Raw genomic sequence first — 24,744 nt, 5'->3', positions numbered from 1 at the left:
TCAGCAGTTATGTGACTACTGCACAATGACCTACTTGGCCTCCTCAACTCCCCACCGTGAATGCAGGTTCAGCAAGGGTGGGCAGTGGTCCTCATGCTCTGTTCAGGCATCTCCCCACGTAATAGTTCTAGCATAACACAGGTGTGTAAGTGATAGATGTGTTTTCAAACCAATAACTTGTGCTTTCAAAATCTGGCTTGTTTGTGTGATGGTGATAATCACTCATGTTTGAACAAAATACTCTTCACTTATAATAACTTATTTTAGAAATGTGAGGACCAGATGAACTAATATACTCAACAAAGTGATTCCCAGGTGAGGAAAGAAGGTTCCAGGAGGTACCATAATTGGAGGTGATGCATGGTGACAACTGACAGAACCAAGATACAAACCAGGTCTTGTGTCTCTTTTACAAGGCAACTGACTTGAGCTTTTTTTTTTTTTCTCTCTCTCTCCCTTTTTAAACCACAATAGCTTCTTTTTAATGAGAATTACATGAACTAAATAAATAAATAAATAAATAAATAAATAAATAAATAAATAAATAAATAAAATTGGCGTTCTTTTACATATATGATGTCAATTGTTTTCACTGAGGAAGACATACCTAGAATGTGCCATTAAGGTGAAACTAAGCCATCTACAGTGTGTGGTCTCATAGCTTTCCACTTGAAAGATGTCTGTCTTTAAAGTGGGCATCCTGATCATAAACTTTGAAACTTTGACAGCGGACCCTAAGAAGTACAGGTTAACAGTTAAATACCCCATTTGTTGTTTACTGTTTTCTTGGGGGATCTTATATTTTTTTTCCGTGCAAAATGAGAAATTTAGGAGAGAATGTTCTTAGTGGTGAAGGCCTTTAAATCGCCTAAGGGACAAAAGCAGAAACTATCTGCTGCTTAAAGTCAATTTAGGAACACTCAGTTGCTGTGTCATTCCTGTAACCCAAGGGTCTCCACTCTGCTGTTTCTGATGACCTGATAAAGGAAGTGGAGGAAACACTATGTTCTGAAAGGTACCGCCTGTGTTGGCAGGCTGCCCTGCTCTGCATACTTTGAGACTCACCTTGACTAGGTTGCCCTTGATGTTTCCCTTATGAAACCTGACTCTGTCATTTTGCCAGAAGCTCCTAACTTGGGCACGTGTATATGTAGATTTTAGGTAGAGATTTTGTTTTTGTTTTTCTTTTCCTTTAAAATTCTTTTAGTCTTTCTCTAATTTTACCCAATCTGTCTCTGTTCCTTGTTTTTATTTTTTAGGGCAAAATAGTCTGTGTTGTGGCCGATCATGTTGGCATATAATAGTGCACACAATATTTTTCTATTCATTATACTTTCTCTTCATTACATTCAAACATTTCCTCAAACATTATTTGAACATTTGTTGAAAAGGATCCAGAATGTTTCTAGACCCAGTTATTGTATTAGTCATATGGAGGCAGAGTCTGTTTTCCTGTCTAAGGAGTACTTCCGAAGTGTATTCATCCCAGGACTTCCCTCTCATAAGAAGCTAGTTGGTTTTGTATTTGTAGACAAACCAGGCTTCAGCAAGAGATGAAGAGCATGAGGCCTGGGAGGCTGACACACCGGGTGCACACTGTCGTTCTGGATGTGAGACTGTAACAATGAAGGACAACTTTTTGAAATGCAATTTCTGTGAATTGAAATGTATCATACTAGTCCTTATGGAAGATGATGATAAGATGGCTTTTTTTATCATATTATAAGCCACAGTATGTTTTATCAGGGTCTTTTAAAAGGAACTGTGCATGTAAAACATTTCTTTCTAAATACTGAAAATGTACCAGGCACTAAATCTATCTCAGGCATCATCCTTCCTAAACTAGTATACATATTGTACAGTAGGCAAGATAGAGGATTTGGATACCAATTTAGAGATTATATTTTAAAAGTTGGTGTGGTTTTTTTTTTTTAACTTATTTAAAGTTTTAAATTTTTCCCTTAGAGTTGACATATCATATCAGTTTCAGGTGTACAACTCAGTGATTAGACATTTTATAACTTAGGCTGTGATCACCCCCATAAGTCTAGTACCCATCTGACAGCATACATAGTTATTTGAGCTGTGACATGTGTTCATATTTCTGATTTGAATAAGTAAATGTCTTTCATTCTCCAGCTCCTTGTTTTTATCATTTTAGTAAATAAAATATGCTATAGCATTTCAGTGCCTCCTTAATGAAGTTACTATGGTTTACAGTAGTGTTAGCTTTTAGCAAACATCTTAAAAAGGGCTAAAGCTTCGATAGTGACCTTTTAAAATCTTAAGCCCATTTTGTGTTTTTCAAGAAAACTCCATTAATCTTAACTCTTCTCAGAATTTGTAATCTTTTTGTTAGAACTGGTACAGAATCTCACTTTCATTGATTAAGAGAAGATCTAATAAAAGAACTCATACTATGAATGAGATTCTGGAGTCATTGTGAGAAAAAAATCTTGAGATAGAAAACCTTGTTTTCAGTCCAGCTTCTGCTCCTCTCCATCTACAGTGTTTGTTTTCATCAGTTCTATATAACTCTATATAAGCATGACTATTATGAAAATTAAAGTGATATGGAAATACGCTTTTAAACATGTGCTGTACAAATATTGCTACATAAACCATTTTCAGACATCCTTAACTGTTTCAGAAGACTAATTTCTTGGTAAATAGTTGATATGCTAATTATTGATTATTTTATACACATTTAGTGTAAGAGTAGTCATTGTTCCCAGTCATTGTGTCTTGCATATAAACTAAAAAGAATTACCAACTCTATTTCTTAAAGATAATCTATAATTGAGACTTTTTTGTCCTTAATTTTCTGAATTTGACCACATTAGTAAATGTTCTGATTACACTTGCCTATTAAAAGTAGAAATGTTATCATTTTATGTCACTATACTGAAGTCTTAGCGTGTAAAACACCAGAGTCCAGTCTCAGATGGTGTGGCTTGTCTGGAGCAGTTTGAGTCTTAAATAAGTATAAAACAACCACTGTTGAATTTCTAGGGGTTTTGTTTATAAATAATTTCTAGTTAATTTTATGCTTTATGACTGAAGAATTAAAAAAGCAAAGCCAGACCAAAATTATTTTTAAAGTAAAAGAGAACCTTTCAGGGCCTAGTTTTCTGACTTCCGCTTCCTCTGGCTAGCGTGGTATGTCTTACACAGTGCTTTTGGCAAATATGGCCAGAGAAAAGTAGAAGTATGTCAGAAGGCATTTTAGTGAGCTGATATTCTGCTTCAAATACCAATTAAAATCACTCTCTGGCCATGTCTATACCAGACCCCTGTACTCTGGAATGGCTCCTAGGAGCATCTCAGGACAGCAACCACAGTGTCAGTTGGTTCTGGAGAACAATGCTTTGTGTGAACCTGGAGAAATTATGTCTCTGGACCTTGGTTTTTCTTATCTGTTAGCCCAAGGAGTGGACTACATGATTATCTGGGTCTCATCTAGCCTCAGGATAATAGATGTTGCTATAGACCTAAACCTTCATAGATTATAAATCTCTAATTTTCTATGGGCCCAATCTTGCAGTGTGGCCAGAAGCCCATTCCCTTTGTAAGTTACTACTCTTTAACAAAAAGACAAAACCAGAAACCTGTATAGTCCTATAAAGGTTCAGAGTTGCTGAGCCAATAGTTTGACACTTAGTACAAGCTCTGCTGAATTTTTTATATTAGAGGCAGAGGGATGGGGTGGAGAGAAATGCTCTAGTCTTCAAGGACCTATGGTTTTAGTTGAGTTTAAAGTAAAGGAATTAATATGTGATTCCGAGTGAAATGCACTAGGAGTTTGGAGTGGGCTGGAATCGTCAAGGGAGAGTGCTTGAGGTGTTAGAACTTGAGATTGACTGAGAAGAAGGAGTTAGGGAGAGAACTGTAATAGTGAGGTAAGGGAGGGAGCGTGGACTTAGAAGATGTGCCTGGATTGAATTCGTGGAATCAAGACTTGCCACCATGTTCTGTGTATCAAGTGGAGATACCATTTCCCACTTCACAGGATTGTTGCAAGGTGCCAAGCACGGTGTCCAGTTCTGGATGGACACAGCTGCTGCTCCTGTTGTTTTTTAGGGCAAGGCGAAATAGTTCCTCTTCTCTGGTGATCTGACCCTCTTTGGGACCAGATGTGACTCTTGCCCTTTAGCTCCTGTAGCTTCAGAAAGCGTATCTGATTGAAACAGCTCATATGCAGAAGGTAGTCAAGAGGGCTGTTATTTTAATGTCAGAATCTTTGAGTTTGGAGTTAGAAGACCTGGGTTCACACCCTGCTTTTGTCAGTTCACTGGCTGTGTGATTGTGAACAAATTACAGCACCTCTTTGGATCTCTGAAATGTTTGTACCCACTGGTGACTTGGGGGAGCAAGGATGCATTATGTCCTGCAAGACCTGTCCTGATATTAAAGTTAAGTGAGAAAGGTAGCTGACATTGTTGAAAACTAAGGATACTGTCTTTTATCCTCTTTCATTAAAGTGGACTGATCCTGAATAGAATTGTTTTTTGAATTTTACACAAAGCATAGTACTGCATTTCTCTAAATACATCAAAGAAGACTTAAGTTTGGTTGAATTAACTTTAAAACTCCTAAAACTCCAATAAAAAACACGGCTTTGATCTTTGGACAAATGCTGCGGCTGAGTCTATCACTGTCTACACTGGAGTGGCTGTCATCTTTTGGCTAGAAAACAGGAGATTTTAGAGATGCAAAAGAGAAGCCTCCAGGTCTGGCGGACATGGCCATCTCCTGGGCTCCCAGCCCTTCTGACTCCTCAGTATTTTTTTCCCTGCGGGCCCTAATTCAGCACCTTGTAAGGAGTAAGACGTAGTTAAGTCACCTACCTAAGAGCCTTCACACATTGGAGACAGTAATGTGGTCGGGTCCGCTTTTCCAGGCAAAGATGTGGTATCAGGCTGTGTCGTTAGAGGACCTCTCATTCAGAGTCTGCCTCCTAAAGTATTTTGTGTCCGTTTTCCAAGGGAGAGTATTAATCAAGTATGGGTAGAAGATAAGGCTTGTAATCCAAAATAATGTAAAAATTCTTGATTTAGATTCTCCTGCTTATTTTACTGATGAAGGAACTGAGATGTAGAAAGTAGAAGAAATTTCCCTTAAAATCTCCAGACTTTGAACCTGCAGTTTGCTTCCCTCTCTTCCTCCTGTTGTCACTGTCCAGCTAAATGATTGCCTGATACAGTGGTGGATACTAAAACTGGGTTTCAATCCTGTGCTTATAAGGTCTTTTCAGCTTTTCCCAGGAGGTGGCACTAGCTTTTTCCTTCACTCCCAAATGATTGCGGAGTTGAAACTGAGTAAACCCACTGGGGAAGAGTTCTTTAATTCCAATCATTGTTTCTGAACATTTGCTGTTTTACTAATTTTTTATCTTATTTTTTACCGAGCTAGTTATTCTGATGTATCTGTGACAGGACCAAATTAAATTTTGTAAACTTAAAATATGCAATTCAAATTTTGACTAAGTTCTGCGCTCTAAAAGAAACCTTCTCTTTAAGCAAACATTCATCAGTATTCTGAGTAATGATCTCATTTTTTTTTAGAAAGTTAGATAAGGAAATTATACTTTTCCTAGCTAGACACTATTATTTCACTAACTTTGAAAAGGAAAAATTCCTATGTTTCTAACCAGACTGTACCAAAATCAACAGAATTGAAACAATTTCAATAGCTTCAAGGTGGATTATGACCCAAAAGTCTACTTAATCCAGCTGTCTCTCATGAATATGCCCCACCCTCCTCTTTGAAATCCTTGCCTCTCCTGGCCATCATGTCTACTAAAGAGCCTTGTCCTCCTCTCTTTCTCTTGCCCATGTTTACTTTTGCTGTCTGTGTGCTTACATTTATAATCTTTGCCTCTTATGTTACATAGAACACAGGGGCAAAACCTAAAATTCACCCTGATTCAGGTAGCTTGCCAAAAACTGAGGTGTTAGCATATAGAGGGAAGTCAAGAACACCTAACCTGCCTTGCCAGAAACAGTGTGTGTCTTGGGAAACTTTCTTGAACCTCAGTAAAAGAGAGTGCCTCACATTTAGCATCTTGAAGAGCAGCTTCTGGCATTTTCAGAAGTTTACAGAAAACCTTCTTGTGTTAGAAACATTTGACTAACTGCTTCGTGCAGGTGACATCTAGGAATCCTGGAGTTTTATAAAAAGAGGTTCTCCTCAGGGTTGGCTTTGAGCTCAGTGGGCCTGAAGCAGTCTGTTTTCCCCAGCAGCTCACTGCAGGGCGACTCGTGTTAGCCGGAGTGACAGTGCAGCACAGAGACACTGGAGGAGAGGAAGGAAACCTTGTGACACAGTTCTCGCTGTGAACCTGGCAACTTCCTTCCTTCCCTCATTAAGGCTGGTAGCATTCCTGAGGGACCCCAGGAGGTTTTTAGTCGGCTCCTGTCATGACTTTTAGGTGGCACTGCTGGCCTGTGCCACCTAAAAGTCCCAGTCTGTCTCCAAAGCCTATGTCTTTCCACGCACTGAGCCGCTTCCCATCTCCTGCTGGGATCTTAAACATCTATTCCTATATATCACTGTTTCCTAACTTGGATATATCTGAAATCATCCAGTATTTTCTGACCCTTTTATTTCTGTGTTTAAGAGCTGAGGCCCAAAGTTTCCTCAATTACTGTCACTCAGCTTTCTGGCCAGTATGTTTCATGATCCTTGTGAATAGTGACTTCTTACAGGCATTGGTTTCAGAAAATGATCTCATTCATTGCATGATGTGCATGAACTGAGGAGGACGAAAAGTGCTTCATCTTAGATAATTCACTGCATGATGGAGCTCTTCTAAGAAATATGATACCCCTCTTCAAACAACATTATTGAGTTAGGAAAAGCTAACCTAAACTAAAGCCTCTTTCTGAAGAACGGACCTGTGTCGTCCTTTCCAGTATGTCACCTGGAATGGGACACTTTTGTACAGTTGATTCTCCTGAGGCTCGTGTTGGTCCTTTGTAGATATCTTTCCTTTCTCCTCACTTTCTGGGCTCACTCCTTAGTTGGAACATGTAAATGCAGATCAGTGAGGCATGCTGAGAGGTGACTTTGCCAATCATGAGCACTTCAAAAATATATGCACTAGGGGAAAGCTGGTCCGACAGACATTTATCAAGTACCTAACGTATATCGGATGTTGATTGTGCTGGGTGTGGAGGGTATAGAAAGATGGCTGAGATGAGAGATTGCCTTCAAAGAACTTTTAGTCTAATGGGAGAGACAGTTTCAGTAGAACATTTAAGCGCAGTGATCAAGGTGTGCACAGAGTCTCTTCCTGAAGATTCTGTTGAAGTGAGTGGGTCCTGAAGGGTGACTTGCTTTAGCTGGATGAAGAACACAAGTGAGCGACATTCAGGAAGAGTGCAGGGATTAGACAAGGGCACTGAGATGAGGCTGGCCAGATATGTGGAGGGTGTTCCCTCAGCTCAGTATTACCAGGACCCAGTGGGAAGACAGAGGGCTAAAAATTCAACTGGACAGGCCAGCAGAAGCTTGTTGGCCTTCCATGCTGGATTGAAGAACATAGGCGCAGTCACCAGGTTAGCATTTTAGAGAGGTCGTTGGAGCGGGCAGACCCACTCGATATGTGCAGTAGACCAGGTAGGCAGGGTTCTCTGGATAGAGCTCTGCTTTCTGTCAGCTCTGCAGTTGCCAGGTTGGCTGCTGTGCCTCCTGGTAGCACCTCTGCCGTCCAGCCCCATTTCTGGTATTGTTCCTTCAGCAAGGCCTAGCCGAAAGCCATCACATGTTTCATAGCTGCAGTCATTTGTATGTTCTCTCTCTTAATCCAAATAACAGTAAAAGCAAGTACTTTTAAATCCTTATTTTAGAGTTTTTAAAAATTGTGGCTCAGAACAGTCTTGTCCAGAGGGTTGAACTGAGGCTTGTCTGCTGCACTGTTCTCGGAGGCTGACAGTGTGCCCATCCAACCCTGGGCGCTTGCTTTCTTGCGGTAAAAGGGTCATATGAACACACCAGGGCCAAATAGCACCCTACCTTTGGGGGACCTGTGTAGAAAAAGCTGCACTTTGCAGGAAATTGAGTTGGCAAGAAAAAAATTACAGTGCGTTTCTTTGAAATATTCTCATTTCCATGTAATGTAAAATAGAGGGGAATGCTGGCAATGTGACCTTGCTGACAGGGAAGTCTGTTCACTTATATTAAGGTGCACGGAAAGGCCAAGATTGCTGCCTAACTAACTCAAACCACTTGCTTGCTGTGGAGGAGGCAGAGGCAGGCTGGGATTGCTCTGTAGGGCCAAGAGCCTTGAGCTAGAAGAGTTCCTGCAGAACAGCAGAGAAGCTTCTGCAGACATTCTACGTCCCATCCCTTACCACCCTTCTTCCATCTAATCCTGGCCAACATCAGGAAGCTCCTCAGGGAGCAGACTGCCGCTGTCTAGCTCTGCCTGGTTTTGTGGCCTCATTCACTATTTCTGGGGCTTTTGCATCCTCATGCTGCCCCTGTGCATGGACCACCCCAACCTGCCCAGCACCATGAGGGTAGGGCCTGGAACCCCTTGTCTTCCCCTCTGTGGACTAAGCTTTGAGCTCAGTCCCTGATACATAGGACTGAATGAAGGCAGAGAAAAGGGGTGAGAAAAAAAATTACTGAGGCTTTGAAGTTCATAAGAACCTTAGGCGCTTTTTGAGAGTAGGACATGATGCTTTTAAACTAAAATTACCTCTCCGCTGTGCTTTGCAGCAAAGCCTGACCTTTTACGTATATAGGAAGCACAAAAAATCCTCGATGTTCCTGACACATGTCTCCTCACCTGTACATAGTATTTACCTTTGAACCATGCTGATCTGCATTTCCATTTGTCTCTTGAAAGGATTAATACACAATCCCAGTATATGCCCTCACGGGTGTAGGTGTTATGTTCATAAGCATACTGGCTAGGTGATGAGAGGGTGGAGGGATGATCTTATTTAATGAGACATTTAGCCTTTGGTCAGTAGCTTAAGAAGATAGCTAGTCTTCCCAGGGAAAGTCCAAAAGATCACTAATAAGAAAGAAATGTGACTTTTAGAATTCGGGGAGGTAGAGCTTCTTTAAACAGAACAAATCCTCAGAAAGGAGAGTGACATTCAGTCCATCGGTAAGCGTTGAACACCTGGCAAGTGCCCAGCCCTGTTTTGTGCTTGCCGAACTGTTCAGAATAGCAGAACACAGAGCAGAGAAAAATCTGATAGAATGACCAGTCCAGGGGTGGCATTAGGAGAATTCATTAGATGATCAATGCATGTTGTAAGAAAACTCATACCCATTTATAGCTTTGTGTCTTTGTATATCATTTATATATGTGTTCCTGTGCCACTAATAGTAGTAACTGTCACTTATTGCATATCCAGTACATCTCGATACTGCTCCTCAAATGATCTGTGTTAGACAACTCCATTTACAGATGAGGAAATGGGGGATTAGCACATAGGAATGGTGTGACTGGGATTTGTTTCCAGCTCTTTAAGCCCACGCCCCTGCTCTTTCTTTTCTCTGGGGTCTGCATTAGGCTTTTACCTTTATTACAGAGTGTCTCTAGTGACCTCTAGAGAGCATGTACTACATGTGTCCCAGTGCATCATGATCGCTTCAGAGGTCAGAGGCTGCTCCTTTGGCCGTGAGGTGATCCCATGAGCACAGACCTCTGGAAAAGGAACTTTACACAGGAGGTGCCTCAGGAAAACACTCTGCAATGAGGCATCTCCATGGGAACATAAATAGTGAGGTCATTCTGGTTTTCCTTCCAGGTTTCTTTCCAGTTATTTCAGTTGTGGGTGGCCCACGGACGGTAGGAAAGCGTTTCTGTTCTCAGGTCCTAATCTTCTAGGGCAGAGACTCTCACATTTGCCTGTATATGAGAATCTCCTAAGTGCTTGTTCAAACAGCTTGCTGGGCTCCATCCCTTCAATCTCTGATTCAGCAGGTCGAGGTGGAACCTGACAAGTTGCATTTCTGACAAGTTCTTGAGGATGTCGCTGCTGCTGCTGCTGCTGCTGCTGTGGAGGGGTTGGGGGTGAGGGAACTGTGCTCAGAGAACCAGTCGTCACAGGTTTTTGCCCGAATCCCCTATCTATACCTGCCTTCACATGTCCTCCATTCACCTATAAAATTATCCTTTAAACCACTTTGTTTGGGACTTCTTTAACAAAATTGACCAGGGGAAGTGATGGCTTCCGTGAAGCATTAAGTGAAGTCTGTCACTTGGCCTCTGAAATTAGGCAGCACTGTCTCTGGGTCTTTCTCATCTCACAGCATGAGGGGCTCATGCATTTGGGGGAACCTGTGTTTCAGGTGGTGAGAGCTGCCGAGGAAGCCGCGTCCACTTTGGCAAGCTCCATCCACCCGGAACAGTGCATCAAGGTGCTCTGCCCCATCATCCAAACGGCCGATTACCCCATCAACCTCGCTGCGATCAAAATGCAGACTAGAGTCGTCGAGAGGATCTCCCGGGAATCCTTGCTGCAGCTCCTTGCTGATATCATCCCGGGCTTGCTGCAGGTAGGCTCTGTGGTGCCTGCATGGGCTGTGCGGGTGGAACAGTGTAGCTGCCCAACTGAATGTGATGGTGGGTAGGAAAAGCCAGGTGCTGAACTGTGGCTTAGAACCTAGGAAGCTGTGTGTCTTGGATACCTCACGCCTTTTCTCTTGTCTTCTAGTTTGCCCTCTCCTGAAGGCAAGCAGGAAGGGTTTCCTAGCAGCCTAGAACTGTGGCTCACAGAATGAACTTTCGGTTTACTGTAAACACATTTTGATCATTTTGTTGTTCCTTCTTAATTTAACAAACCCCTTTTGCACATCTGTGGACCCCAGCCCTCTGCAGGTGGGCTGTGGAGTGCAAAATCAGATAATTATGGTCCTTGCTCTCATATATCCCACAAATGTTTATTGAAACTCTTCTAAGCATGAGTCATTGAGTTAGATGGATTTTGAAAGATAAAGATGGTGTCCATTGTTTGGCCCTACCTCAGAGATTTTCAGCATACTCTGGGGCACAATGCAGCCTTGGAGACAAGTAGAGATGCTGGCGCTGAGTGCTGAGTTTTTATGGGGACATGCAATCTGAGTTGTGAGATAGAGGTAGAGAGGTGACTTCTGGGTCAGGGTAGCAAAGAGAGAAGGGCTCAGTGGGAAGGTGGTTTAGAGCTGGGTCCTGAAGAGGGAGAGATTTCATTGGGGAAGGATCAAGAAAAATCAGCATCACCTGTAATAAAATACTGCTGCTTGCTAAGCATGTGACTTGGAATGCTATGAAAGACTGGATTACTCTAGGCAGAGGGAGAAGCACAAAAGGCTGAAAAATCCTACGGTCTGTTTGGAGAGCAGCAGGTAGTTCTATTTGGGTGTTGTATAGGGATGATGCTGATGAGTAGATTGAGGTCCGGCTGTAGAGGGATGCTAACTAATGTTGGGCTGTGGGACTGGGCACAAGAGTGGGTGATGTAGTTCTCATTTCTTTAAAGGGATTTTCACACGTGAAATTTGTTTCACCATTGGGAGAAATAAGAAAGAAGCAAGTTATTCTTCTCTCTCATTTTCCTTTACTCATTCTATCTCTGTTGAATGCTTCTTGAGTGACTCTTCCGTGGCAGTTCGTTATAAAGCAATGCCCTGTGCGGAGGCAGATCAGTCTGCATCTCACCAGCCTCCTGCTTCCACACCCCCGGAGCCAGCTTAGTCTTGACACTATATTATAAAGTTTTGACCTCTCTGGGGTGAAAGCTCTCTGGGTTCAGTTGCAGAGTTAAGTTATATCCTGGTTGTTTTTGACAAGTCCAAGGTTGAACTTTAAGGGCATCTGTGGAAATGTTGATGAAATAGTGACTATGAAGCAAATCTTTGATCTCGTTTCCTTTTTGTGTTCCTCTTCTGACTCTTGTAGGGTTATGACAACACTGAAAGCAGTGTGCGGAAGGCCAGTGTGTTTTGCTTAGTGGCAATTTATTCCGTAATCGGAGAAGAGCTGAAACCTCACCTCGCACAGCTCACGGGGAGCAAGGTATGTATAGTGTTACCTGAGCTGATACGCACACCTGGGCTCTGCAAGCTTGTCATAAATTGTCTGTCTATAACCCTGCACTTCAGGCAGGTTTTTCTCATCGCTTTTCCAAAAACATTTTTCTAAAGATAAAAATGACTTTCATAGAGTGAAGTCACTTTAAGTTACAATGTAGTCTTTTGTAACTCCTGTTTTTGAAATACCTTTGAGCTTCTAGTTTATTCCCAAAGGGAAGATGACTTTGTTTAGAAGCCAGTTAGTCTTCTGTCACAGAAACACTAAGGAAATTCACCTGTTAGCTTAACAGATTGCTGAGTTGGAAGTGGGTTCTCTTGGGCATCAACAACAATGACAGCTGACTCTTACCTTGTCCCTGCCAAGTCCCAAACACTGTTCTCTGCACTTTGCATTTGTTGACTCATGTATTCATGACATCCTTGTGAGATAAGAACAGTTACCCTACATTTAACTGGTCCAAGGGCAACAGTCATCTTACTCCAGAAGCCAGGATTTTAACTCACTATGCTGCCTTTGATGTTTCCTTAAGAGTATTCTAGAATCAGGCAGAAGGTAGAACAAAAAGGTTATTGGCTCACTGAAAAATGAGAGTGGCTAGAGCGCTTACTGGTTTAAAAATAAACTCATATTTGATGAACCTGCCACGTTAGATTAAAGCAGGTGGAAACCCCCAAGCTCTGGCAGAAGAGGCAAGGGTAGGAGGCGGGGGCCTCAACTCCAATGGGATGGAATTTGGGTGGGCCTTGGGGATTGCTTCAGTGAAGAGCAGCCCACTCCAGAGACTGCTGTGGTGAATGTGCAATGTGCATCAGCCCGGAGTTATCAAGTACCCTGGCAGTGGTGTGATTAAAAAAGCATGAAGCTAGAAGGCCTGATCTTGCTTCTTGTAAAAGGAGGCAGCAGGTGGTGCCCCATTTCTTTTCAAACAGAGCTGTTCCTTTGACACAGTTGGGAGCATCCCAGTGTGAACTGTGATTCCTAGAATTCTAAGCAAAGCTGGTTCTGCCTGTCTTGGTCCGGAGCACAGCTTGTAGGACCCTCAGCACTGTTGAAACTTCAGGCCACTTTGTGTGAGCGGGTCATGCTGTGCATTGTAGGAGATTTAGCAGCATCCCTGACCACTGCCATCTACAGATGTCAATAGTGCACCTTACCCCTCAGTTATGATTCACTGAAGTCACCACACATGACCTGATATCCCCTGGAGGACAAAATGGCCCCTCATTGAGAACTACTCTTCGTGCAAACAGAAATAAGCATCAAGGTTGCAGGATGTAAGTGAAGCAGATGTAGATAAGTGATTTGTGACCATCACTCTTGGTTCCATTTTCAGTTTCTCCTTTTCTTTTCTGCTCCTACAAAGCCGCCTCATCAATCCCTTTCCTAATCCCCTTCTGAAAGCGCTGAGTTGAGAGGCACAAGCGGTGCACTAGGCCAGGGTCCCTCCCAGCTGGCCTCCATCAGGGATTTGTAAATGGTTCCTGGCCACAGTGAAGACCTAGAGGACCTAGAAGACAGTATTCACAAAAGGAGTTAGATTTATAAAAAAGAAAATTCAACCACAGTTAATATTAGTCAGACCTCAGTTTTGTCTGGCACTTTTTACTGTCCTGTCATCTCACTTGACTCTTCTGATAAGGAACTGAAAAAATACAGGTGTTTTCTCATCTCCCTTTTGCAGTCAGCCCTGCTGCTGCCCCTCTCAGTGGTGGCCCTGGGTCCAGAGCCCACGTCCTGATCAGGAGCCAGTACTTGCCCCTCCCCTGGTAATTATACAACTTCGGACAGTGGGCTTAAGGGCCTGGCCTTAACACCTTTCTGGTTTGGTAGCCCAATTCATCTAGCCACTCCAGTGTTTAGATATGATAACTCTGGTATGTTAATATAAACTTTACACTCAAATGCACATCTCCTAAAACAATGAAACAATGCCCCCTTCCAAGAAAAGGGGGGGGGGTAGCTGATAGAACATGGTTCTAAGTCGATCTCCTAGACTAGAAACAAAGAGAATGAAGTTGTAGCTTCCTGTTTCCCTGTGTAACCAGGCCTATCAGAACCCTCTGTTTAACTGAGGTTGATAAATAATATCAGGTTCTGTAGAGTTAGACCTGATGCAAGGACAGGGAAGGAACCTGTGGGTACATTTTGAGAATGTTCCATTGCTGTGGCAGCAGCACTAGCTTTGGGGTCAGACAGCCTGCCTTCTAGTCTCCCCCACTCACTAGCTGTATGGCCCTGAGCAAGCTTTCTTTTATCTCAATTTTTTTTTTTACTGTGGTAAAATACACATAATATAAAATTTACTATTTTAACCATCTTAAGTGTACAGTTCACTGACACTAAGTGCATTCATATTGGTGTGCAGTCATTGCCACCATCCATTCCAAGAAATCTTTGTCTTATAAAAGCTCTACCCATCAAACACTAACTCCCCATTTCCCTACCTCCCAGCCTGACAGCCGCCATTCTACTTCTGTCTCTATGAATTTGACTACTCAGGTGCCTCATGAAAGTGGAATCGCACAGTGCTGTGTCTTTGTGACGGGCTTATTTTGTAGCATGTGTCAGAATTTGCTTCCTTTGTTAAGGCTGAATAATAATGTTCCTTTTATTGTACATAGAACATTTTGCTTATTCATTTCTCAGTAGTGCAGACTTGGGCTGTTTACACCTTTTGCCTGTTGTGAATAATGCTGCTATGAACATGGGTGTATAAGTATCTCTTTGAGACCCTACTTTCAGTTCTTTAGGGTATATATCAGAAGGGGAAGTGCTGCATCATGGTAACTGCCAAACTGGTTTCCACAGTGGCTGCACCACTTTACATTCCCACTGACAGCATATAAGGTTCCAGTTTGTCCACATCCTCACCAACACTTACTTTCTCTTTTTGATAGTTGTCGTCTAACAACTGGTATGAGATGGTATCTCATTGTTTTGATTTGCATTTTCTTTTTTAATTTTATTTGTATTTTTTAATTCTCACCTGAGGATAGTTTGTTCATTTGTTTGTGAGAAAGAAAGAAACATTGATCAGTTCCCTCCCTTACTCACCCTTGACTAGGGATCAAACCCTCAACCTAAGTATGTGCCCTGTCTGGGGATCGAACCTGCAACCTTTTCCATGTACGAGAGATAACGCTCCAACCAATTGAGTCACCCAGCCAGGGCTGATTTGCATTTTCTTAAAGATCGGTGCATTGAGAATTTTTTTATAAGCTTGTTGTCCATCTTCTTTGGAAAAATGACTCTTGAAGTTCTTTAACCTTTTTGATTTGGGTTGTTTGTTTTTTGTTGAGTTTCAGAAGTTCACTGTATATTCTGGATATTAATTTCTTGTCTTTCCATGCATAAAATTTTTAAATTTTCATGAAGTTCAATTTGTCTATTATTTTGTTGTTGTTGCTGTTCTTTTGGTGTCATATGCAAGAAATCATTCCAAATTGGGTGTTGTGAAGCTTTTGCCCTATGTTTTCTTCTAATTTTAGCTCTTACATGCAGGTTCCTAATTCATTTCGAGTTAATTTTTGTAGGTCCCACTTCATTTTTTTGCTTGTGGCTATTCCATTTTCTCAGTACCATTTAATGTAAAAGACTGCCCTGTTTTTCACTGAATGGCCTTGGCACCCTTGTCAAAAATTGTTTGAACACACATACGAGGATTCATTTCTGGGCGCTCTGTTCTGTTCCCTTGGTCTATGTGTCTGTCTTTATGACAGTAGCACGCTGTTTTGGTTACTGTAGCTTTGTAGTAAGTGTTGAAATCAGAAGTGTGAGTCCTTCAGGTTTGTTCTTTTTCTAGATCATTTGGCTATTTGAGGTCTATCAAGATTCCATATGAATTTAGGATTGATTTTTCATTTCTGCAGAAACCTCATTGAGATGGATTTTTGTTAGAGATTTTATTGACTACAAATAGCTTTGGGGGTAGTATTGACATCTTAACAATATTGTCTTCCAATCCATGAACATCAGGTGTCTTTTTATTTATGTGTCTTTTAATTACTGTCAGCAACATTTTATAGTCTTAAGTGTACCAATCTTTCATATTCTAGGTTTAATTAATTCCTAAGTATTGTATTCTTTTTGATGCTTTTGGAAATGGAAATGTTTTTCTTAATTTTCTGTTCATTGTTATTGTATAGAAATGCAACTGGTTTTTGCTCATTGACTTTTGTATCCTGCTACTTGGCTGAATTTATTAGTCTTAACATTTTTTGTGTGTGGAATCTTTTGGATTACATATAAGGTCATCTACAAACAAAGATGATTTTACTTTTCCTTTCCAATGTGAATGCCTTTTTATTCCTTTTTCTGCCTTATTGCTCTGGCTGAAACTTATAGTACTGTATGGAGTAGAACTGGTAAAAGCAGGTATCCTTGCCTTCTTCCTAATCTTAGAGGAAAAGCTTTGTCTTTTACCATTGAGTGTAATGTTCACTGTGGGCTTTTCATATATAGCTTTGATTGTGTTGAGGTAGTTTCCTTCTGTTACTAGTTTGTTGAATAGTTTTATCTTGAAAATATATTGAATTTTGTCAAATACTTTTTCTGCATCATTTGAGATAATCGTGTGTTTTTTCCTTCATTTGGTTAATGTAATGTATAATATTGATAAGTTTTCATATGTTGAACCATCTTTGCATTTCAGGGATATATCCCACTTGATTATGATGTGTAACCTTTTTAATATGCTGTGGAAACTGGTTTGTCAGTCATTTTTGAAGATTTTTGCATCAGTGTTCGTAAGGGATCTGTAGTATTCTTGTAATGCCTTTGGCTTTAGTATCAGGACAGTGTCAACCTCATAGCATGAGTTCAAGAGTGTTCTTTTCTCTTTAGTTTTCTGGAGATATTTGAGGAGGATTATGTTCTCTGAATGTCTGGTAGAACATTTGAAGTGAAGCCCCTCTGGTCCAGGGGTTTTTCTCTTTGTCAGGAGATTTTCTTATTACTATTTAATCTCCCTATTAGTTATAGTTCTGTTCAGCCATTTTCTTCATGATTCTGTCTTGGTAGGTTTTGTGTTTCTAGTAAATTGCCCATTTCATGTGAATTTCTGTAGAATCAGTCTTATGTCCACACATTGATTTCTGATTTTAGTAATTTGAGTATTCTCTGTTTTTTCTTAGTCAACTTAACTAAAGGCTTGTCAGTTTTGATTTTTTTTTTTTCAAAGAATCAACTTTTGGTTTCATTGATTTGCCTCTTTTCTGTTTCATTTATTTCTGCTCTAATATTGATTATTTCCTTCATTCAGCTAGCTTTGGGTTTATTCTTTTTCTAGTTCCTTAAGATGTAAAATTATATTGTTCATATGGATTCTTTTTTAAATACAAGAATTTATGGTTGTAAATATCCCTCTTTGTACTGCTTTTGGTGCATGTCATAAGTTTTGGTACGTTTTCATTTCATTTGTTTCAAGATGTTTTCTAATTGCCTATGTGATTTCTTCTTTGACCTATTTGTGGTTTAAAAGTTTGTTCAGTTTTTGCAGATTTGGGGTTGTGTTTTTGAGGGTTGTTGTTTTTTTTTTAAGTTTTCTTTTTGTTACTGATTTATAACTTCATGCATTGTGGCCAGCAAAGATACTTTGTATGATATTTATCTTCTAAAATCTGTTGAGGCCCTGGCCTGGTACCTCAGTTGGTTCAAGCATTATCCCAATAAGCCAAGGTTGCAGATTCAGTCCCCAGTCAAGGCACATACAAGAATCAGCCAATGAATGCACAAATAAGTGAAACAACAAGTCAGTGTTTCTCTTTCTCCCTCTCCCCACCCCCAAATAAATAAATAGATAAATAATAAAGTCTGTTGAGATTTGTGTCCTCACATAGAGTCTATCCTGGAGAATGTCCGATATGTACTTGAAAAAAATGTGTATTCTTTCATTGGATAGAACATTCTCTATGTCTGTTAGATCTAGTTGGCTTATTGTGTTGTTCAAATCTTTAATTTCCTTATTTTCTTTCTGGTTCTTTCCATTGTTAAGAATGGGTATTCTCCAACTGTTACTGTAAAACTGTTTCTCCATTCAGTTCTGTCAATTTTTGCTTTATATACTTTGATGTCATGTTATTAGATGCATAAATGTTTCTAATTATGTTTTCACTGTATTGATCTTTTGTTAATATATAATGCCCTTCCTTGTCTCCTGTAACCTTTTTGATTTCAAGTCTATTTTACCTAATATTGGTATAAGTTACTCCCCTGCTCTTGGTTACTGTTTGCATGGAATATCTTTTTCCACCTTTTCACTTTCAGTCTATTTGTGCCTTTGACTCTAAAGTGATTTTTTTTCTATAGACAACATATAGTTGAATCATGTTTTTTCTATCTGTTCTGCCAGTCTCTGTTCTTTGGTTGGAGAATTTAACTCATTTACAGTTAAGGTAACTACTGATAAAGGAGAGAGACCTCTTATCATTTTGGTATTTGTTTTCTGTATGCTTTAAAGCTTTTATTGTCCCTTATTTTCTGTTAGTTTTGTTCATTTTTTTCCAAAGAATCAACATCTGGTTTCATTGATTTTTTTTTTCTTTATCTATGTTTTTTTTATTCTGCTCTCTCCTATTTTGTGTTTTTCTTTTTGTACTGAAATATTTTAATTCCCTTTTCATTTCCTTTTGTGTATATCCAATAGCTGATTTCATTGTGGTTACTGTGGGGATTATATTTGACATTCTAAAATTATAACAGTCTAATTTGAATTTCTGCCATCTTAACAAGCATGCTTTCTGATCCCCGCTTTTTCATTTGTAAAATACCTGTTCTGCCTACCTCAAAGGATTTTTGTAAGGCTCAAATATGATAATCATTGTAAAAGCTCCTTTTTTGGACTTTTAAACATGTACACATCATTAACTCTATTGTTATCTTTTCCTTGTATTTACAGTTATATTCTAGACTTGACCAGGAGGATACATTAGTGGTTCTGAGTTGTAAATAAGTAAAACAATATTTAGTAACCATTTTTAAGTGGACTTTCATGGAAATAAAACTTTCTTGTGTTCTAGATAATTTTTTGTTTTTAAAAAACTCTTTGATTCAACAAGTATGTGTTAGGATACTAACTGCTTTCTTCACTACACTGTGCCAAGGCATGTGGGAAAAGCAAAAACTCATCCTGCCCTGAAGTAGCATAAAAGGCAGCTGGGGGACAGGACTAGTACACAAGGAAATTTATATGGTAACCCAAGTGTGACCAACATATGATGGCTGGGCCATGGGCTCATTGGAGCAGGAGGAAAAGGAGAGACTTATTGAGGGAAATGGGACCAAACAGGGCTGGACTTGGCAGGATGGGGGTGAACTGCGTAGGAGGGAAGCAGGAGCAAACACAGGAAGGAACTGTGTCCAACAACTCGGGTAGAAGTAGGAGAGGGGTGTTTAGAGGACACATTTTCCAAACAAGGAGCTACAGAAGCTACCTTGGAAATATTACTCTCTTCATTTTGCAAGTGGGGAAGTTAACTTGAGGCTCAAAAATGTTTTGCCTGAGGTCACAACTAGTTAGTGCAGAGTTGGTTCTAGGATTTGCTGGATCTGTTGAGCCTCAGGTCTGTGTCTTGTCTATTGTGCCAGGGTTTCCCTTGAACCTGGCTGGCTCTGGAGGTATCACACTGAGCTTCAGAGCATTTAAATCCTTGTGTAAAATAGGCACTTTCATCAGAGCACTGGCATTATATGAAAAGTTTTAAGATTTTGAAAGGTGAGGAATGTAAATTAACATGACATGGTCCACTGCAGATGAAAAGAGTAAGACAGCACTGCAGGTGCTGGCATTGGGAGACAACAGAGATGGACTGTTGAATAGAAGCAGCAAACTTCAGGGTGCACACTGCAGACTCCCTTTGTCAAAAACCCACAACGTGACTATATTTTAGTCTTTGCACTTGTATATGACATATCACCTGGGGCAAGGCAGGACAGGGAGGCTTCACCTCTGTTAGGAGCTCTGTTCAGTTGTGCTTCCTGTTCCCACTGGTCATCAGAGGACCCTTGTTTTTCATGCACCCCACACACCACCCTGAGCACCTCTTTATGGGCCCCTGGAGATCAACTTCTCCCCTAGGCTGCCCGATAATTGTCTCAGCTACACAGCCTGTTAGAGGCAGGTAGGTAAAAGGCTGTGGATAGTAAATACTTTATAATTCCCTTACTCTTACAAGTTGTGTGTTAAATAGATTTTTATGGGTGTTCTGCTTCTGCAAAAGCTGTTTATTTTTAATATGATTTGGAGGATCATCACCACAGCATTACCTTAGTGGCATTCCAGAAGTATTTAAAAATGTGCTGTGTTGCATGCCCACTTTCTTATCTTGAGGGTTCAGGGGGACTTAAGTTAAAAGCAGATGAGGTCTCAGCTAGAAAAGCCCTTTCATTGTTAAGCTCTGTGCCCTTGGGAGGGGCTGCAGTTAAGTGACACATTGTCTGGGAGGCCGGACCTTGCTGGAAGGAGTGAGGAACACTGCTACCTGTAGCATCAGATGGCATATCCTAAGTTGCAGTTAGAGGGTAAGAGTACCACGGCAGTGAAAAGGAAGGAATGATTGCATCCGAATGAGCAGATGAGAGACAGCTGCCTGGAGGTGGCCTTGAAGATAGATCTCAGATGTCACAGTGCTTTGGTTGGTTTCAGTAGGCAGAAATGGGAATGGAGACAGATGATGTGTCAGGTGTAAGGAGCAGCTTCAGCAAAGGTATGAAGGGTAAAAACTTGACCTCTAACCTTGGTTTAGCTACTTTATCCCTGTGGAGCATGCCCACCCTGCTTTTCCCAGTAGCTTGGATGGAGCCATTGTCTGTGGTCGCCCTGAAATGTATGGATCTGCTCTTCATGTACCTTTCTCCAGGGAGCCATTCCTTTTGTAATAACGCACTGCGTGGCTCTCTCCTCTAGACTCTGGCTTCCCTCCTATCTCTGTGTTCCTGGCAGATGTGGATGTGTTGGATGAGTAGTAGACACTCAGCAAATGTTTGTATAATGAATTTCTTAATTACGGGACAGGCTGTTTTCTTATTGTCACCTGGGATTTTTTTTTTCCCTGTTTTCTACTCCCTGATTGCTTTTCCTCCTGCTAATCCAGTTGTATCTTCTCTTTGCAGATGAAGCTACTAAATTTATATATAAAGAGGGCCCAGACCACGAACAGCAACAGCAGCTCCTCCTCCGATGTCTCCACACACAGCTAATGGCAACGCCAGTCTCTGTATAGCCCTAGAACAATTGGTGGTGCCTCTCAGAGACCTTTCTCCACCCTCCCCTTCCTAGGCTGCCTGGGCGGGACAAGGAGGCCCGCAAATATTTATTACAATCAGTATTTTGGTCCCTTCCAGCTTTTGTGTATAATCTTAACTGGTATTGAATGTAAAGGAAGCAAGGCCTGTTTTGCTGTCTTCGTACAAAACAAAAGGAATAAGAAATGAAGAGCCATACGTGTCTTCTACAGCCTGCTGAGATCATAAAACCATGAATGTGGGTGCAGTTTTTAAAAGTCAGAGCCCTCTAGCCAGTACTTAATAGGAAGTAGTATTTTCTGTTCAGTCAACAGAGCTGAGAGTGCTAATTTGTGTTTCTCTGTCATCTTAACCTACTTGGTTCTGGAGGTAGTCTGTGTGGGGCAGATGACCCCCTTCCCCCATCACAACTGACACCATGAAAGGGTTGGCTATATGTCTTTAAATTGTATTTCGAGACCTACTAAGAATGTAAGTCACATCTTGGCAAGAAATGGAGAAAAGCCTGAAGATGGCCTTTTAACATACTTGGAATTTTGCTTATAATATCTGGGCTGAAGGCCAAGTGCCCTCACTTTACTTTATTAGAAGGGCATCCCCGCCGTCTGCTCCCAAAACGGGCTTCCAGCCCCACTGAATGATGCTGTGATGCTGTTGTCACTATGTAGCGCCCACCCAAAAGACTTCTTCAAGTTTATATCCAAACACAAAAATCACGGGATATTTATAGCATCAGTTAGTGGACGCCTTGAATGGCACTTCATGAAGCATAGAAGATACGAGAAGTAGTTTGGTTTACTACCAGGGTCTTGGGGAAACAGTATTTTAATAAGGCATCTCTCACAACCCTGGTTCTTGGTTTTTCTGAATTGGCATCTTGTTCTTTCCTCTCCTTTAACCTTTGCTTATTAAGCTGCTCAATTCTAAAATGTTTTAATTTAATTGGTAAATGGCAACTAAAATAGCATCCCAATTTTCACTTCTCTGTTTCATCTGGGATTAAGATCAAAGAAAAGTCTAGAGGGACTAGGTATCAGAATTATTTTTTTTAATTTTATGGACTGAAATACTTGGTCATCTGTTGAAATAATCATTGTTTAAGGAAAAAGTAACTGTGGTGAGTGACAGATTGTTGAAAAACAGGATTTGAAATTCAGTTTTACAGTTTGTTCCGTTTCACTAACTACCCATTTTTAAAAGTTTCTTGAGGGTTTCATTGCTTCAGATTATTGATTTAAAGTCTGGTTAAATAGCTAGACTTAAAGCCAAATGGAAATTCTTAATGCAATCATGAAGATTTCTGTGCCGTTTGCTATTCTATTTTAGAGCCTCGAAATTGAACTGATTTTTATGTAAGGAAAATGCTTGCTCTGGTGTTAATATTTAATGAGGGATTTGCTGTTTCAGTGCAGAGCCCCTTCATCTGCCAGCAATGAGAAGCAGACATTTTTTTTATGGTTCTCACCTCTGACCTCCACAGGTGCCCCTCTTCTCTTCCCTGACCCTCCAGCTTTGATGTTGGAAGTTATGAAAGACAACGTAGCAAACATGACTCATTTTCATTCAGATTTTATTTCCGATACTTTACTTGGAAATAGGCACTGAAAATGAAGGTCCAGGAACAGTGAAACCAGGGTGCCTTCATGGGGCGGGGGGTGTAGGGAGTATCTCACACTTGTAGGGAGACCATAGTTGAATATGACTGGCTTAAGAACATAGCAGGACCAGACCTTACTTTCACTGATAAATGCTCTTCGGTAATGTTCACCAATGGGACTTTTTTTACACTGTACAAATGAGTCAGAGCAGAGCATCTTTTCATTACTCTGTTGTACAAACGTTGATTCTGGCAAGGTTATTTATGAGTTCTTACATGCCTAATGCATTCAGAAAGACTTTTCTCCAACTCTGTGACTCAGAGGTCGCCATAGCACCTGCCTATAGTTGGGAAGAATCTTGAACATTGTCAGATGTCCTTGTAGTACTCACAAAGGGCTCACCTTGAATGTCACTTGCCCAATCTTCAATCCCCTGACTACACTCACTCACTGGTCTCTTGGCCTCAATCAAACTGCTGCCTGCCACGAAGGAGATTCGCATGCCGCCGCCACCTCACAGGGAGAGGCTGTGCCCACCACCCTTGGAATCCTGACAGCTGCAGCTCCCTGGCCGCTTCCCTGCAGGGCTCCTGTCCGCGTGAGACAACAGGACACAAAAAGCAAAGCACCCAGAGCTGGGTGTGCCTTCCCTGTTTACCTGGCTGTCCAGGGCACCCAGAAACCCACCTGAACCCACCATTGGGGCCAGATCATCTGGCTCCTGCTCTCCTTCAAGCTGCTGCCCTCTCTTGGAGCCACAGTGTGTCCCACAGGCTGAGGGCAAGGGCACACTGCGGTCCTTACTACACCACGTGCTCCTGGACCCTGTGCCCATCACTTGCTTACCAGTACCCTATGCAGGTAATGCAACGGACTTTTGTCTCATCTTTTTCTTTCCCTGCTGCCCTTTATTTATCAAGCATAATACACATCAAAGAACAGCAAATAAAAACTTTGTAGATCCCACAGGACTTTGCTAACAATGATGTTTGGAAATGAAAAAAGAAATCCTCTGAAAAGTATCAGCCACCAAAACAGTTTGGTCAGCACTGTGTTTACACGCATGGTCCCCATACCCCAGGTTGGGTTTTCATTTTTGTTTTGGGTTTTTGTTTGTTGGGTTTTGGGGTTTTTTTGTTTTTGTTTTTTTTTTGTTTTTTGGCTTTTTTCTGTTACATCCATCTGTATTTATATCTTATTTGTTTCACTTTCAAGTGTATCATGGCAAATGTACAGATTTTTTTGTTAATAATGTGCTAGGATTTGCTAAAAAAAAAAAAAAAATCCTTTTGAGTTTGCCCTAGAATAAATAAAACTTAATTCAGTTTCCTGCTTTGGCACAGTCTGGTTCATTACTGCGCTCTGTAGATAGCTTTTCCCATCTCCCTGCTCCCATTAGAGCATGGCCACATCTGTAAAGAATCCAAGAAGGCTCTTTTCTCATGATGGAAACAGGTACAACCCTAAGGAACTGTCCCATCCAGGTGGGGTGGAAAGTTTGAGCATGAAGAGAGCTGGTGAGCTGCGTGAGCAGGGGGCCTCCCGTGTCTGGCCCCTTTCCTCAACTGAGCAGGGAGAACATTAGTTTCCAGAATGGGAACCCAGCCTGTGTGCTGCGAGCAGGTGGGTTTTCACTTGGACCTTGAGGAAGGGCTTGGAAGGGGCTACCCGGCAGCTGGCAGGGCCGTGGTCGGAGGAGGAATGCCCGTACCCAACCAAGGGCACCAATCATTTCTTCGAAGACTTGCTTTATTTAAATATTTTGAGTTTTCCATCACATTCCATGAAACAAGTATATTTTTCATGACTGTGAGCCTCCTTTCCCCTGTGGCCCACTGCTGCCTACCCATTTGACATGTGACTGCAGAG

The 24,744-nt window shown here is 41.2% G+C and overlaps 1 protein-coding gene across 1 annotated transcript in view; it reads left to right on the top strand.

Moving 5' to 3' along the window:
- Nucleotides 1–24,162, top strand: part of CLASP1 (cytoplasmic linker associated protein 1) — a 266,333-nt gene extending 242,171 nt beyond the window's left edge. Inside the window, exons 41-43 of the mRNA XM_054575023.1 lie at nt 10,315–10,521; nt 11,903–12,019; nt 21,146–24,162. Coding sequence (XP_054430998.1) covers nt 10,315–10,521; nt 11,903–12,019; nt 21,146–21,232 — 411 coding nt within the window. The 3' untranslated portion in view covers nt 21,233–24,162. The remainder of the gene's footprint in view (nt 1–10,314; nt 10,522–11,902; nt 12,020–21,145) is intronic.
- The last annotated feature ends 582 nt before the right edge of the window (nt 24,163–24,744 follow it).

This window comes from Pteronotus mesoamericanus, unplaced genomic scaffold (assembly GCF_021234165.1).
Source record: "Pteronotus mesoamericanus isolate MK-2021 breed Mesoamerican mustached bat unplaced genomic scaffold, CSHL_Meso_final contig_27, whole genome shotgun sequence".
NCBI classification, from domain to species: domain Eukaryota; kingdom Metazoa; phylum Chordata; class Mammalia; order Chiroptera; family Mormoopidae; genus Pteronotus; species Pteronotus mesoamericanus.
This window is presented reverse-complemented; position numbering and strand designations above follow the sequence as displayed.